Source organism: Letharia columbiana (genome assembly GCF_014066305.1).
Source record: "Letharia columbiana isolate WasteWater2 chromosome Unknown Sc0000013_s0, whole genome shotgun sequence".
NCBI lineage: Eukaryota > Fungi > Ascomycota > Lecanoromycetes > Lecanorales > Parmeliaceae > Letharia > Letharia columbiana.
Genome location: NW_023501052.1, coordinates 49,467 through 65,634, shown reverse-complemented (window position 1 = coordinate 65,634; position 16,168 = coordinate 49,467). Strand labels below are relative to the sequence as shown.

The 16,168-nt window shown below is 50.8% G+C and overlaps 7 protein-coding genes across 7 annotated transcripts; 4 read left to right on the top strand and 3 right to left on the bottom strand.

Annotated features, from left to right (window-relative positions):
* Positions 1–529: 529 nt before the first annotated feature.
* Positions 530–1,054, top strand: HO173_004952 (uncharacterized protein; the record flags this gene model as incomplete). Its single annotated transcript, XM_037306870.1, has 2 exons — positions 530–628; positions 701–1,054. The coding sequence occupies 2 exons, from the start codon at positions 530–532 to the stop codon at positions 1,052–1,054; spliced, it is 453 nt and encodes a 150-aa protein (XP_037165994.1).
* A 698-nt stretch (positions 1,055–1,752) lies between these two features.
* On the bottom strand, positions 1,753–4,826 carry HO173_004951 (uncharacterized protein; the record flags this gene model as incomplete). Its single annotated transcript, XM_037306869.1, has 3 exons — positions 1,753–2,144; positions 3,584–4,715; positions 4,779–4,826. 3 exons carry the CDS (start codon positions 4,824–4,826, stop codon positions 1,753–1,755), a joined length of 1,572 nt encoding a protein of 523 aa, XP_037165993.1.
* Positions 4,827–5,464: 638 nt separating this feature from the next.
* HO173_004950 (uncharacterized protein) lies at positions 5,465–8,465 on the top strand (the record flags this gene model as incomplete). The annotated part of the gene is made up of 7 exons (XM_037306868.1): positions 5,465–5,734; positions 5,881–6,613; positions 6,672–7,359; positions 7,413–7,784; positions 7,837–7,975; positions 8,038–8,240; positions 8,327–8,465. The coding sequence occupies 7 exons, from the start codon at positions 5,465–5,467 to the stop codon at positions 8,463–8,465; spliced, it is 2,544 nt and encodes an 847-aa protein (XP_037165992.1).
* A 530-nt stretch (positions 8,466–8,995) lies between these two features.
* Positions 8,996–9,807, bottom strand: HO173_004949 (uncharacterized protein; the record flags this gene model as incomplete). The annotated part of the gene is made up of 3 exons (XM_037306867.1): positions 8,996–9,110; positions 9,332–9,580; positions 9,650–9,807. 3 exons carry the CDS (start codon positions 9,805–9,807, stop codon positions 8,996–8,998), a joined length of 522 nt encoding a protein of 173 aa, XP_037165991.1.
* Positions 9,808–10,638: 831 nt separating this feature from the next.
* HO173_004948 (uncharacterized protein) lies at positions 10,639–12,750 on the bottom strand (the record flags this gene model as incomplete). The annotated part of the gene is made up of 1 exon (XM_037306866.1): positions 10,639–12,750. One exon carries the CDS (start codon positions 12,748–12,750, stop codon positions 10,639–10,641), a length of 2,112 nt encoding a protein of 703 aa, XP_037165990.1.
* A 574-nt stretch (positions 12,751–13,324) lies between these two features.
* HO173_004947 (uncharacterized protein) lies at positions 13,325–13,615 on the top strand (the record flags this gene model as incomplete). Its single annotated transcript, XM_037306865.1, has 1 exon — positions 13,325–13,615. One exon carries the CDS (start codon positions 13,325–13,327, stop codon positions 13,613–13,615), a length of 291 nt encoding a protein of 96 aa, XP_037165989.1.
* A 51-nt stretch (positions 13,616–13,666) lies between these two features.
* On the top strand, positions 13,667–15,502 carry HO173_004946 (uncharacterized protein; the record flags this gene model as incomplete). The annotated part of the gene is made up of 4 exons (XM_037306864.1): positions 13,667–13,758; positions 13,808–14,398; positions 14,454–14,859; positions 14,915–15,502. 4 exons carry the CDS (start codon positions 13,667–13,669, stop codon positions 15,500–15,502), a joined length of 1,677 nt encoding a protein of 558 aa, XP_037165988.1.
* Between the last annotated feature and the right edge of the window lie 666 nt (positions 15,503–16,168).

Below are 16,168 nucleotides of genomic sequence, written 5' to 3'. Positions count from 1 at the left end.
GTAACTCGTTGTTGTTTCAACATCAATGCCGCTGAAAAGATGAGCTCCTCTGACGATTCCTTTGAGGAAAAGCTGTTCCAGGGCGATGAGTCGTTCGACAATATGACTGAAACCCCGCCCGTACCTCTATATCAACGACGTTCTTTTCTGCGTCAATGGCCATTGCTTTTCGGTCTACATTTGGGCCTCATACTCTTATATACAGCAGTTGCCACAACGATGATATACTCACTTTCGCCTTCGACATCGCATGGGCCTGGTCTAGTCTATTGTAAGCAACTTCCGCGAAGGGGCACCAATGAGTCCTGCCTAATCCCTAAGCAGCGCCGGCTCGGAAGGCTATAAATTTCAAAATCCAGCATTTTAATTCCAACCAAACAACAAGCCTGTACGCCGGCTTACCTAGCCAAAGCCTTGACGCCGCATGGCACGATCTCCTTCAATGCAAGTCGTTCCCTCTCAGCCCCGGCCAGACAGAAAATCCATACTAAGCTCAAAAGATTCAAACATACGAATCTCTCCAGCCGAAATGACAGCCATCGATCCCGAGCGAAAGAAGCAAGCCGTCGCACTGCCAGACGGGGGCTTTTTCGGCACACTGACCGTCTTCCATGAGCTCCACTGCCTTGTAAGGGAGAAATATAAGACACTTCTGATCCCTCCCAAGCAAAACGACAACCCCACTAATTCAACTGATTAGAAACGCCTCCATCGCTACATGTACCCTTCCTACTACTTCCCCGACCTTTCCGATCAAGAGACGGAGGATAATCGCTACCACAATGAACACTGTATCGACATGCTGCGCCAAAGCGTCATGTGTCATGGGGATACCACGCCTGTGACGATGCGGTGGGGCGAGACGCAGCCGATACCGCTGGGTAATTGGTCCAGTCCGCATGAGTGTGTGAATTGGGCCAGTATAAACGGGTGGGCGAGAGAGAGATCTGTGAGGGAGGTCATGGAGCCCGGGTATTTGAAACATCCGAAGTTTGGGGTGGTGGTTGGCGAAAGTTTCGAAAATAAGATTGGGCAGGTGCATCATGGGGACTGAGGGAGGGTCAGGGTTTATTGTGGTTTCTGCTAATGTGTGAAACAATGGCCTGATGCATCGATGTATCACAGCTTACGTATTGAGAATATGTTTTATCAATCTCATGCTATGCCTGCCCCTTGACGCTGAATACTTAACAACATTCTTTATAAAACAAACAGGGCCAGTCAAAGCCACCACTCGTAAGCATATACATGTTTACAATTAAGTAGATGGTCTTCTTGCTTTCCGCCTCCGCCTGTGGCGTCCGTATGCATTTGCACAACCTAGACATACAAGCAGTGTTGTGGGCGAAACGTTACGTGAACACCGAGGATGACACAGTGAAAAGGCGAAAAAAAGCTTGCAGTATGTAATCACATCGAACCTACTGTGAAAGCCTCGACATATGAAAAAGGACATCACAACCAATATGGATAAGGGCAGCACCCAACACATCAAGCCCTGTACTTTATCGTTTCCAAGTTACTATGGAGCTATTATAGTAACATCTCGTGAATTGAAACAACTTGTCAGACCAAATTATCATCCCGTACATGACCGTAAGGGTGTTTCCTCCAAGAAGTATAAACCCATTCCGTCACTTGCCAATTCCAAACAATCTAGCTTGCTTATACAGAACGAGAAAAGCGCGTCCTACTGCATCAAGAACCCCCTTGCTTCCTAAACTTGCAATGGAGCCTTCTCGTTGGTGGCGATTATTTGGGGGAAGCGGCATGATCGTACGAGGCATCAGCGTTCTCCTGGCGTTTGGCATGGTCATATATAGCATCAGAGTCCAGACGCTCGCCATGGTCATGATCATATACGGCATCAGAGTCCTGGCGTTTGGCATGGTCATATATAGCATCAGAGTCCAGATGCTGGCCATGGTCATGATCATATACGGCATCAAAGTCCTGGCGTTTGGCATGGTCATATATAGCATCAGAGTCCAGATGCTCGCCATGGTCATGATCATATACGGCATCAAAGTCCTGGCGTTTGGCATGGTCATATATAGCATCAGAGTCCAGACGCTCGCCATGGCCATGATCATGTACGGCATCAGAATCCTGACGCTTGGCCAGCTCGTTTGATGATATGACATCTAGCCTCATGTTAGCGGTAGAAACTGGGCAACAGATGACGAGATTCCATGCCACTGTTTGCCATAGGAGCCGCCAGGATTCCAGAAGCGGCAAGTGCAGGAAGCACAAGAAGGAGTTTCTGGAAATGCATGATGAGATGTTGTTGATTCACTGAGATAGTCAGGGCCTAGAGTGTAAAGATGGAGGGTACTGAGTCTTTGTGAAACCCCCAAGGACTGTTGATGATTCTGGAAATTGTGGGCAAGGAAGGTTCTTCTTATATCTAGGAAGATTCCCAATCCTTCCAATCTGGCAGGCGCCCAAAGAGATAAGATGAGCTCAGAAGCATGGCTCATACGCAGTATGATTAGAGCATGACTTGCAACATGACGAAATCTTGCTTGATTGCTTTGGCCAAAGCATCACTCAAATTGCTACACACGATCGACAGTGGGCGCCGAGAGCTTGGTTCCGTACTCAGCTGTACCGGTCCTTGTGTCGAAATTTTCCACCTTGTAGAGATAGCATACCAACAGCATTTTCCATTGAGACTCATGCATGAATGCCGAGCCGGTTCAGTGCTGACGTGGCACATCACATGGAGAGCATCTTTCCGAGTAAACCCCACTTTCTCCATTTTACAATAGATTCAATAAAGAAATGATCTCCTGCTCTGACTGCAGAGTCAATAGTGTATTGAGCAAACAGTTAATCATTTGGCACCTGGGCCCAAGGTAGTCCACATGTGGGGGGCTTGAGGACGGACTTACAAGGAGTGAGGGTAGAGATGGACCCGAGATGACAACATCGACGGACTCATAGAAACCGCAGCAATGGCATCATTGATCTTGAAGAAACTCAGACAGCGGCACAATTCCGCAGTGTTTCCCACGTCCCCATACGATAACTGACTGGCTCATATGATTGGATGGACCTTTTCACACAGCGGGGAGATCGGATATCTGAAATCGCAGTGGCGAGAGACATACAAGCGACTTGATGGTTGAAGGTGGAACGTGGGTATGGTTGGTCAGCTAAGTTGGTTCTTATCAGAACCCAGCCTGCGATTCAAGCAAATGGAAATATAACAAATCAGAGACCACCAACAGATGTGCTTTGCTTTGCGTGTAGCATGGTGAAAGCTGGCCAAAACAAGAAAACGGTAATGCAATACATTGCACAATGGCTGGTGAATGAGATCAGCGTCTCATCGACACATACGAAAGGTAAGTGTAAAAGTCACTGGTACTTGTACCGATTTTCGTCACTCCAGCTAGTGGGATTGCTCATAAGTACCTTTCTCTGACGTAGGCCTCCAAGCTGCGCACTCCGTGATCCATTCAAGCTTAAAAACTCCCCACACCGAAAATTATCTGCGTTATCTACGTTACTCCTCTTTGGTCACATTTTCTCTTTCACTGAGAAATAGCCTTTTGGTCCTCTCGTCTCCGAGTCCAACTGCCGCCGCTCGGACCTCGCTCCCACTCATCCAAACGATTCCCCACAACGCCATCTATTGTCTCACGCAGCGCTGCATTGGCATAATCCAAAATGGTAAATTGTTCAAGAGCACCCAACTCGAACTCATCGTAACCTCCGCCAGCGACGAAATCGACAAGCCTAGCATACGAGCTTTCAAATTCCATCCAGAGGTCCTTGGTTTGACACTTCCCCAGGGACGACGGATCGTCGAGGATGTTGTTGCTAGGCGTTGGTGCCAGCTGCGTGCGCAGGTGGCGAAGACTTTTCATGAAACTTATGAATTTGCCGAAAGACCACAGGTGGTTGGTGGGGAAGACGGTGATGAGATCTAGGGAGGTTATGTGGTCGAGCGAATTTTGCATCGTGCGCACGAATTGGTTGGAGTTGGATGGACAGAAGAGAGAGGGTTTGTCCTTGAGATAGTACTCGTAGGTGCTGTATGCTTCGACTGAGGACCCCTCGTTGTACGTACAATGGGTCCATGGCCGCATCGCGAAAACGTTACTTTCTTTGACAACATCTTCCGGCGTTTTGGGTGCAACTGAATTGGGAGCCATTTCCAGGTGCAGGACTTGGTAGTCAATACTGAATGCCCAGGCATGATCGAGGTTGAGGCTATAGGGTAGGATCTCCGTGAAGAGCGAAGGAGGGAAGATTATGGTCATGGACGGCGCATTGACACGGTCCACAACTTCAACCATTCGGGGCCAAAGGAAGCTGCTGTTGCCGAGGCATCCGGTGGTGGTGTATAGGACCAGGCTGTCCACCCGGCCAGCCAGCTGGCTACTTTTGATGAATTCCAGGAAGCCTGTACCGACCTCCATGTTCAACTTGAGGGCCGAAAACAAGCTAGTGAAGCAAAGACGCCTCAGGATACGACAGGTGCAAGAGAGATCTTTGAGGGGATGGTAGTCGTGATCTAGAAGAGACTTTGAAGGCTGTTCGTAGATGAGCTTTCTCGAAGGAGGTTCCCCTTCTGCCAAATCAGAGATGATCTGCTCCACAAGTTCAGGAGGGATTTCTAGGAGGGAAGGCATAGTTGGTGGGGAGTAGTAGGTTTGTTCAGGAATTATGAAGACCCAGATGATGGTGACTTGGTCAACGGTTATCTAAAGGTCTCAGCATCGGACACTTTGGACGCTTGATACTGTTTTTGGAAGAGGAGGTTCTACTAGCGCGGCGGGGAAGTACCTTGGTGCAAGAGGGGTCCGTCCTGTCATTATGTCCGCGTCCTAGACAAACGAGACCCGTGCTGCAACTACTGGCCACAACGTCGTCTCCAACGTCCAACACTTTGCAGGTTGCTTTTTCGTTGTCAATCTAATCGCACCTCCAGCTGGCAGCACATGCTCTAGGAATCCAACGTAACAGGACGAAGGACGAATTGACTTCAACGTTCGGAGGGTTCGCCCAACGTTCCAACATGCTCAAGGGTTCAACCCCGCCAGAAGAAATGCACAATGGCGTTTCCGTGCTCAGCAAAGCACCGTATTCTCTTGTTGCCATTCGATGTTGGGAATAGCATCAGAAGTCAATTGAGACCCCGCAGCCGCTAATATATGCTTAATCGCTGTCCTGCAGGTCATTTGACGCCCAAGCCGGGCCATGTGGATTTTTGATAGGTTGGCCCTGTACGCCAGTACAACCTACAAACCGAGGGACCTTGGCCCGAGCGATATCGGCAGCTTAAAATATGCAGTTTAAATCGAGAATATAGTGGGGGAATGGGAGAGTGGGAGAGGCAGTCGGCCATTGACCTCAATGGCTATATTGTTGAATTCTTCCTTACTTCTGCAATGTTTCCCCCTCACTATCTCCACACGGTCAACCATTCCTTCTGCACGCGTTCTCAGCCAGCATGGCACTTCCTTCATTTCTCTCTGCAAATATATCAGATAGTCTAGCTCCCAGCTTCCAGCAAATCTGCATTCTTTTTGTATTTTTTGTCGTCATTGCCCTCGCTGCCCGATTCTCGCTTACAATCATCTCCGGATCCAAGCAATTGACTGTCTCCAGCGGTCTGGCAACCTTTGCCAGATTCTTCTACGCTAGCTTCCTCAAACCGCATAGTGGAGATGGCGCGATCACGGGCCAGCAAGCAGCCCTGGAGAGCTTCTACAAAGCGCAGGTAGCCTCCCCGTTTCCCAATGTCAGTAATACTTGAACGACTCTGGGGGCAACATCTTTTGACGACTGTGATCTCGATATCCTGCTTCATTTGTCAGCGTAGGAACGCTTGAGACCAGTGAAGCAAGCTAAGACGATCTGTCACAGGCCGATGTCTACGATGCAACTCGAAAGAGACTTCTCCGAGGTCGAGAAGATATGTTGGGGCTCGTCGCTGCGCAATTGAGGTATAAAGAAGGGAAGGGTGCATGGATGGGCAAGAGACCAATCTGGGTCGACATTGGAGGTGGTACAGGATACAACATCGAGGCCATGCAAGCGTACCTCAATGTACCAACGTTCTTTGCCAAGGTGTACCTTGTTGATCTTTCGCCGTCTCTTCTTGAGGTAGCTAGGAAACGATTCGACCGTTTGGGATGGGATGTCGAGATTGTATGCCAGGATGCCCGCGCTTTTCGACTGGATAACTACCAGACGGTGAAGTCGACGAACACCTCGATCAGCTCCCTGGGATCCTCCTGGTCTGATCAGAGCACCGTCAACAGCGGCGCAGATCTCGTGACAATGTCGTACAGTTTGAGCATGATACCTGATTATTACAGCGTTCTGGACTCGATCCCATCTTTATTATCATCCGATGGGATCGTAGGTGTTGTGGATTTTTACGTCCAAAGTATTGTCGAGATCAGTGGCCGCACTTATACTGGTGGCTCATTCAACAGGCACGTTACCTGGATAAAGCGAGTCTTTTGGCGTGCGTGGTTCGATGTAGATCGAGTTGGCTTAGAAGGAGCCCGGAGAGACTACCTCGAGTACCGTTTCGGTACCCTCAAGACGGTTGACGAGAGGAACTACCTCCTCGGTGGAATACCCTACTACAGTAGGCCAAACCCCATCTATAGGTGAATTTATCATAGAACCGCTGACACCTTGCAAAGTATTCCTAGGCACACAGCGCGGACTTGCATCTTCCATGGGCACGAGCCCAGGGTATGCGCAGGACTTCATCGAGAGCCTGGATGCCTCGTGCACAGAATCCCCCTACCTTTCTCCACAGAACCACAGAGCGGAAATGTTTCAGGCGGTTGAAAAATCAATCCCAGCAGAGCTCAGGTCAAAAGCCTACCAGTGCGCAGTCATCAATCTGAGCTCAAATCTCCCATTGCCATCGATGTTCTACCAGAACAACCAACGACGTATCTACTACGATGACACTCTACAAAAGCACACCCAATTCAACAACGAGTACATCTATGCCTTCACGTGGGAAGACCCTCGAGTCGATCACCGCCTCCTAAACATCCGCAGTGATGATGTCGTTCTCTGCGTAACCTCTGCCGGAGATAACGTATTGGACTATCTCTATCAAGCAGGTCCAAGACGCATACATGCAGTTGATCTCAACCCAAATCAGAATCATCTTCTGGAATTGAAGATCGCGGCATTCCAAAGCCTTCCATATGCCCAAGTATGGAAGATGTTCGGCGAAGGCAGGTTCCCTGCATTTCGTCAAGCTTTGATCACCAAGCTCAGTCCTCATATGAGTTCGCAAGCATGTCAGTACTGGCTCAAACACGCTAGCATATTTAGCTCTACCCGTGGATTCTACGAGACTGGCGGCTCTAGGTTTGTGTTTCGTTGCGTCGGCATTGGTAGGATCCCACTAATTTGCAATTCAGACATGCAATCAAGCTTATCCGCTCGCTATTCTGGCTCCTCGGACTCAGCAACGATGTCAGAAGTATGTGCAACGCGAAAACCTTGAACGAGCAACAAGAGATCTGGCCTAGAATCCGAAGAGTCCTCCTGAGTAGAGCCTTACACTGGACAGTCGTCAGCACAGAGTGGTTCGCCTGGAAGGCGGCAGGCGTTCCCCCTGCACAGCGAAGGATGATTGTTGAGGACCACCGAGACCAAGTCGAAAGTGACCTGCGAGGCGAGGCTATCTGGGAGTACATAGTCAATACGCTGGATCCGGTTGTCAAAAACACGCTTGTTGGCGATGACAACTACTTCTACCTCCTGTGTTTGCAGGGGAGATACTCGCAGAGGTGTGATAAACCCTCAGCTGCAAGTCACCATTGCAATTCTCACGCTTCGTAGATGTCACCCGCAGTATCTATCAAACAGAGCGCACCGCAAGCTCTCCCAGCCCGGCGCGTTCGACGGATTACGCATCCACACCGACGAGCTTCAAGAAGTGATTTGCCGAATTGCTCCTGGTACCTTGAGTCATGCCGTAGTAAGTGTACCCGTCAATCAGCATCAACGCGTTCATAGGCACTTCTACCTGACACGATCAAGGTCATGGACAGCATGGACTGGTTCTGCCCCGGCGACACCCAAGCCGTCACCCAAGTGCAATCATTACACCGCGCCTTGAAGACCGGCGGTAAAGTTCTTTTGCGCTCCGCAGGCCTAAAGCCTTGGTACACTGCTGTATTTGAAAACAACGGTTTCGCAACACGAAGGGTTGGTGCCAGGATGCCGGGGACTTGCATTGACCGGTGGGCACTACACCCCATCCATCCAACCGCTTTTGGGTCAGATATAGCAAGTGGGATCATCGGCTAACGAACTGGGTCGACGACAGAGTCAACATGTATGCCTCCGCCTGGATCTGCACCAAGCTGCCCGATCCGACCACGGCAAGCTACGAGAACATGATGCTGCCCAGCCCTACATTGTCCGTGCATTCGAGGACGCATTCGCTTGAGAAGATCGAAGAGTGAGTCCATGGCAGCAAGGTAAGAAGACAGCGTGAGGCAACCTGTTTCAAGAACAGTGCCCCGTATATGCATGCAAGTTGAAAGATACAACATGATGCGTCGAAGTGGAACGTTGAGAGAAGAGAAAGCGAGGTTTATATATCCATATAGAAAAAAAAAGGGGGAGAAAAAATGTGTACCGTTCTACTTCCAGACGCCTAAAGAGAGAACTACACCATTCGTTGTCCTAACCTATTCATTTTCGCTCCCGTCATAAGTGTTGAACGTAAATCATGACAACCTCACCACTGTTACCAGCAAAGACGTGTCGCGCACACCCCAGATCGCGGCTCCCCAATGAGTTCTTTCTTTCTTTCTTTCTTTCTTTCTTTCTTTCGACAAATCAGAGCCCCGAGTCTCGATCCGCCAGCCTCAAACTCACCGCCAGAAGATGAAACGAAGCCGTATGGAGCCCCTAGTTACCCTTGGGGATGGGTCTATTTCCCCTCTTCCTCTCAAAGAAAAAGCGCAAGGAATTCCCCTCCCATCAAGCTCTAGGATGGCCTTGCGGGTGGCCCATGGGTCGCGACGGTCAAGCCAGGAGCTCGCTCGATCGATCCCATGGACGGAGCGGACACGATGTACACATGCACGCCGAGGTATTCAAATCTACCATAGTTACAACATAGCTACCTAGAGCCCACGTCACAGCCCGCTGCAACAAGTAGTCCCACCGAACCGTGTCCATTTCATTTACAAAAAGTTCTTTGCAGGCCCCAACGCATCATCTACCGCCCCCCCCCCCCCCCCCACCCCCCCCACCCCCCCCCCATCACACACACCCCCCCCTCACCCCCCCCGGACCCAAAGTGCAACAAAGGCCCACATACGGCGGCACCAACGGGGGCGTCCCGTCCGGCGCCGCGGTCCCCGGCACGGCCTCCCAATCCTCGCACAGGGCCAGTCCGGGATCGCCCGGCCCGACGACGACGCTGGGGTAGAGCGCGGTGTCGAGGCGGGGCGTGCAGGCCGGGTAGGCGGCGGAGAGGTTGAAGATGGAGGCGCGGTGGGGTGCGGAGGGGCAGGCGCAGCCGGTGTAGATGATGGGGGGGTTGGCGGGGTTGGGGCCGATGGCGTGGCTGGGGGGGGGCGGTGTTGGTTGGGTGAGGTGGGAGGGAGGGAGGGGGGGGTAGGGTTTGCTTGCTTACATGTAGTTGCAGCCGGCTGAGGTTGAGCCTGTTGCGATGGAGGTTGTGGCGCTGGTGGTGGCGTTTGAGCGCGCGTGGTGCTTGATTGGCTTTGGTGTGGCGACGACGTGGGTGGCGGTGAGTGCTAGCAGGAGCGAGAGGGGGGTGGAAGGACGCATGATGGAAGGTTGGAGGGTGGAGTTGGTTTGTAGATGGTGGGAAAGTAAAAGCAGTGAGGAGATGATGGGAGGCTTGATGATACGAGAAGGGGGATTTCTTTCAGTAGGGCAGGCCATGCTGATATAATACAGAGGAAATTGCGATGCTCGTAATAAGGGAGACGGATGATGGCATGGAGGTTACATATCGACCACAAAAGCGGGTTTCAGGATACGAGCCTAGTACACTATTGGCTAGATCCAAGATCCTCTATTCCACGAATGCACGGTTTGGGAGTTGCCAGCCGAGCCGACCGTTCATTCCGTTCTGGCCGAGCCGAGCCGAGCGTGCAAGGGGTCATGAAAAAGTTGAACAGCTGAGCTTCTCTGGTCCTGCGTAAATGGTTGATCACTACTATCAAAGGAAAAGCGAAGGTATTGTTAACGAAGATTGAGCGTCAAGCAGCACACATATCTGTCAAATCTCTAAAACACGATCCATCTGATTCCACCTTCCTCAAATTCTCCCGTCCTTTCTCAAATATCACGCTTCAAGAAATTGGGCCTAGATCATGTTAGATTACGATACACTCGCCCTCGCTTCAGGAAGCATCTTCCTTGAACGTTGGGAGATCCCTCTAAGCAACCCGTTTCTTCGCCTTGATCGAACACACGCGACTGGTTTTTGTAAAGGCGCATGACCGACAGCGACGCCGAAAGGTAGGCGATATATGAGGATGTATGAGAGGGTGGAATTGGAGACCGTGAAGTGGTATTGGAGGGATGTAGGACGTAAGAGGTTTGCAGGGCAAACGAAGACCGGGATAGTGAAAGCTCACTGTCGGGTTGAGATCATTGCCGCGTTTGAACAGAGACGTCGTCATCTGGAAAGTATGCTACACTGCCATACCCAGTCTCCACCTCCCCTACCTTATCAATAAGAAATTCCAGTGCACGACAACGATGCTCCCCAGTCTCGGTCATAAAGCGCAGCACGGCAGCCACCACCGAGCTCAATTCCTGCCACGAGATTTCATTGCCATTGTAAGCGACAACCGTAATCCAAACCTTACTAACGACGCCTCGGCGCTCCCAGCGATTGTTTGGTATTGGGGTGTCAGGATGGTGGATGGCATGGATCTGGATCTTCCGAAGGGCGGACGTGAATGCTGCGTTGACGTAAGTAACGGGAATGGGAGGGCCGAAGGTATTGAACGTTAGGGTGATTGGTGTGCCAGGGATAGGGTAAGGAATAGGCACTGCTAGCGCGGTGAGGCTGGGGTGTGAGGTGATGGTCTTGGTGGGTGGCTGGAGGGTCGTGTCGTTGGCAACCATTGCTCGCTTTTCCACGTGGGTTGGATCCGGCTGTACATATAGCAAGGTCCCAAATCCTACTCTCCCCCGGCCTGAAACGTTGATGTCAATTTCAAAAACGAGCTGGCGGTCGTGCTCCTGGTCATCCTGGCAAAAGTGCATTACTCCCCACAAAATGTAATTTAGTTCTTCCCATGTGATGATTTTCTCAGCGTACGCGAGAACGTTTGTCGACACGCGGCCGCTGGTGGAGGTGTCTGCGAATCTGCCTGAAATGGACTTGTCAGGGGTCTGCACAACCGCACGAGATATCCTCAGTTCGGCACCGCTGATGGCGCGATTGATCTCTCCGGGTGGAATGGAAGTGTCGCCGAGGAACGTGAAGGTGAGGGTTATGCCAGTATGGGCCACGGGGTAAACAATGGAGGTGGAGACCGCCGCGGGGATGAGTGAGATGTTGGACTCGCTCGGTCGCTGCAGGAGAATCCCATTATCAATGGATGGGGCTCTCCTTCCTAGCTGGCCTGCCCCATGTCTGAAATACGATATGGTCCCCACGCCTAAATTCCTTGAATAGTGGTCCAGGATCCTGAATCCGAGCACTTGATAGTGCGTTTCCTCGAGATCCGTACCGAATGTGGTGGTGAAGGCATAGAGACCGAAGAGCACATTGAAGAGCTGGCGCCATGTAATTTCATGGCGAGGGTACGTGAAGACGGTGACCGCCACAGGAATACCAGCTTCACGGCTGAGGGGGAGCACCCATCGGAAACTGTCGTTCTCTATAGGGTCCATTTCATCTGGGCCACTCAGGATAGGGCGAACCTTTGCTGTTGCTCCTTGAAGTGTGGCTTTGACACTCTGGGCTGGTATAGATGGGCCGAAATAATAGAAGCTGAGACTGAGGGACGTCTTCGGGATAGGGAAAATCATATCCTCTCGCACATTGTTGGTTCCCGGCAAGGCGAGGGTTGCGTTGGGTAGCCGCCGCAACGTCTCATTAGCAGGCTGTTTGAAGGTGAGATTGGGAAGCTGGAGGGTTCCTTCGTTGCTTAAAGAGATCGGAAAAGGAAGCGTGACCCTTTTCTGAACTTCGTTCTCGGTGGGAGGAAAATATTGCACCAGCCCGTATCCTATATTCGGCTTCTCTTGACCACCAGCTTCGATTTCGAATTCCAATGCCTGATAGTGCGTCTCCTCCGTGCCCATTCCAGCGGTCATATACCGATATAGTCCGTGCAAAACCCGTCTTAGTTCTGCCCACGTGATCTCCTCTCCTAGATTTGTTCTAATGCTGATCAGCATGTTGCCGTTCGGAAGGCGGTATTCGAATCGATCGTTGATTATACGCTGGTTTGGATGATCGCGGGCGAGATCGGCAATCGCTAGATCAGCGTCGATCAAGGTGTCAATAGCTTCTTGCTTGGGAATCGGCCGGCCTTTGGCTATAAAAGCTAAGAAAATAGGGCGAAAAGAGACGGGGTGCGGAACCGCATCAGTGGCGGGGGGAGTTCCAGATACATTGACGATGGGCAACACTAGAAGAGTCTCATTACCGGAGGACTTGGTAGCGGAGAGTAAGGCTGTCTGCGCAAAGAGGGCGTAAAATAGTGTGAAGAGCACTGACGTGGTGCTACAGCTTGTGCGCATTGCGTATGGGCAGCTCCGAAGGACAGAAGTCGAGGCAAACGTACCAGCGTTGTGAGGGGCATTCGAAAATGCTGTCAGTGCTGGAAGCCTTCATAAAAGTACTCGAGATCTTCCGAGCAAGCAGTCGAGGTGCGTACCTGCTGGGGCCATGTCGCGTGTTGCGATATTCCCTCTTATCGCGATTTGCGACAGACATATATTCGCGCTTGACTACAAGGGAGGTCAGTATTGGGTGGCAAAGGCTCTCTTGTCTTGGAGATGACATCTTGACTCGAGAGGTCAAGGCGGGAGGAAAGCGATGACCGTACAGGGGAAGAAAGACTTCCAATCGCTATACTCGGTTTCATACATGTAAGTAGGGAAAGGTCATCTTCTGAAACATGCGAACCTACTAAATCCGATAAGTCCGGCACTAGTAATGCCTACTCTACGTCGCAGTAAATTGGTGTGATGATTCGGTATTATATTATTCAATGACACTATTTTGTAAAGTCATAGGACTGAAAGACTGCTCCCGCTTCAAATAGTGCTTTGTAACATCGTTGCTAAACCTGCCTAATCTCATCTAGAATCAATGGCTGAGTTGGTCGGTCTTGCGGCTAGTATCGTCGGTCTCGCAGGGGCTGCTGCTACCGTATCACCAACGCTTTATGACTTCGTCGGAACCGTCAGATACGCAAAAGAGGAACTCAACGCCTTAGCCATCGAAGCACCGGATTTTTCCACAGTCTTAGATCACCTCAGTGCCGTCTTGAATCAAAACGGGGACTGCATCATCTCGAAAACGGTCGAAACAATAGATACGCTCATCAAGCGTTGTGAGCGTCTTCTCGAAGAGTTTAGTCTGACTATCGATATAGTCTAAGCCAGAGCCACTCACATACAATGGCTGTTACGGAAGCGCAAGACCCAAGAAATGAAATTGAGCCTCGAGGGGTTCAAGTCTACCCTATCACTCATCACCCAGACGGTCATCCTGGGGAAGACGATAAAAGACGGCTCTTCTAGGTATAGGTTTTATGGATGGTACAAAGCTTGACATGTTGACTGCGGATAGACAAGGAAACGGCGGACAGGATCGCGGATCAACAGTGCGCCGGAATATCAGCGTCCTCAGCAGTGCTGTCCTGTCTGACAGGCGGCTTATCGAGAAACTCAACGCAGCCGAAGCGAAGCCAAAAAGATCGAGACCCGTCGAGACGGAATCGAAAGCCTACGGAGAAGGTTCTGCGACAGAGGAAGGATTGGCGTCAGATGATTTTGAGCAGGAAATGAAGATAGCAATAGCCCCATGCGAGACTTTCATACTTCTGCCTGAATCTCAGGGGACAGGCCGGAGTTTTTGGCTGCTCAGAGCGTACCATGATATGCGTCACGATCCACCAGCCTCAAGCGCGATCAATGCTTCGCTACCTTCTTCTGTCACTCAAACGCGAGCGAACACTCATCGGCCTTTTGGTTTATTGACAGACACCTCGGGAAGCGAACCCACGATCAACGAGAAAGAGAGCCCAGACCAAGAGATCCGTTTACTGCTGACAGAATGGACAAGCACAGCTCAATATCTTTTGCAAGGTTATCTTGATGATGCCCCAATTGGTAATACAGCTGGACTATCGTCAGAGGAACCTTCTCAAGAACGACATAGGTAAGCGTTTGCAGTCTGTACATTCCAGATATCGCCAACCAAGGGCGACTTGCAGGAATAAATCCACAAACCAGAGATCGAACACCCAAACCGACACGTCGAGAAGTGAATCCAACATGACAACGCCGAGTGATGGTGCTCTCGAGCCACCGTTCCTGACTTTTGAGACATGGTCGTATCCAGCTAGCGGGCGGAAATCGCTGACAGATTGCTTCTCCGAGCGAGGAGGAGGCTATGTTTGGCGTCATGAAGACCAGGCTAGCAGGTGGTACTACGTTGGAGAGAAGATGGTCCTTGAATATCTAATACGCCATCCAGATGACGCAATCTCTTCGGAAGGCCAGAAAATGAGGACAGTCGTCAGTAAGCAATGGATACCAAAGAATATCCTCATCAAGGCTGGGTATGAACACACAGAGTATGGAGAAGGGAGCTATTCCATTCCCGGAAAGCTAACGACTGTGATTCTGTTGTTTCGAAGAGCCCCTGTGAGTACAACTAACCGATTGAAATCAGCAAGACGTACGAAGTCTGCATTTATTTGCATCAGAGAGGACCGAGAAACTTCTGCCACGTCTAGCAAGCACTCGACCAAAGAAAAGCCAACGTCAAATGGTGAGGGCCATATGGGACTTTGATGCCTTAGCGCCTACAGACCTAAACTTCAAGAAAGGCGACGTTTTTGAGGTCGATGCTGACAGGAGCCTAGCTTGGTGGCAGGGATATAAAGATGGCGCTTCTGGAAGGCTTCCTGCAAGTTACGTTGGACTCCTCACCACAGCAGCATCCGACGCAAAACAAAGTCCGAGACGCAAATGTAACGTCCGCGCACTCTCAGACTTTCACTCAGCCGATGGATCGGAGCTTTCCTTCCAAGCCGGCGACATCATCGAGATCGAGGAAGACCTGTATGAGCTTCGTTGGAAAGGGTATCTGAATGGCAGGCAGGGCTTGGTGCCTGCCCATCGCGTCCTTGTGACTTCTCCGGCGCCATCCTCCTCTTCCGAAAGCCAGCTTTCGGGCTTGATATCCGAAAGTATTCGTCGAACGAGTGAGAAAGTTCGCAAGACTGCTGCGGGCAAGGGCGGAGTAAAAAGACAGTAACTGAGATAATACTCGTTTGATTTTATTATCTAGCTTAACATTATAATGAAATCTTATAACTTCTTTCGCCAACTCATCTGTAATTATCATATCCTATCTTAAATCCATCCTGTGAAATTCGAGAATGTATCCCCGTCTTTGAGACTCGCGCAAAGACCCACTGCCAGTGTATCTCGGGACTCAAACTCCTCTTGCCCATAGCAGGAGCGTCTATGGCTCGACTGTCACGCTCTCCGTGGGTCGATAGCTCGTCTGCTTTGTTGGGAGTTCCATGTGACAGCCCTCTTTGCCCTAGGTGCTCTATCACGTTTCTGTCTCTTTCTGACATTCCGCGGCTTCAATGGTCCCATGGCGATATGGAAGGTCTCACAGCATCGTATCTTGTTCGCAGATGGGCGTCTTAGATCATTGAAAGCGCCGCCGGGGAAGCTTGGATGAATGTCGTCGTACGCAAAGTGCGGGTGCCTTTGCCATGGCAACAGGATGCGTCCAATGGACTTCCTCCGCAGAAGAGGACGCGCTTACTTCACTCAAGTTAGGAAGGTCTTGAAGCTGCCGTCGTTGCCAAATATGATTAAGAGGCGTTCGACCGAGGATGTGAACAGTTCAAACAGTAAGTCGCGTATTGGCAGCTGCGGTCTACCGTAGCACTGCGGCCTAGCGACC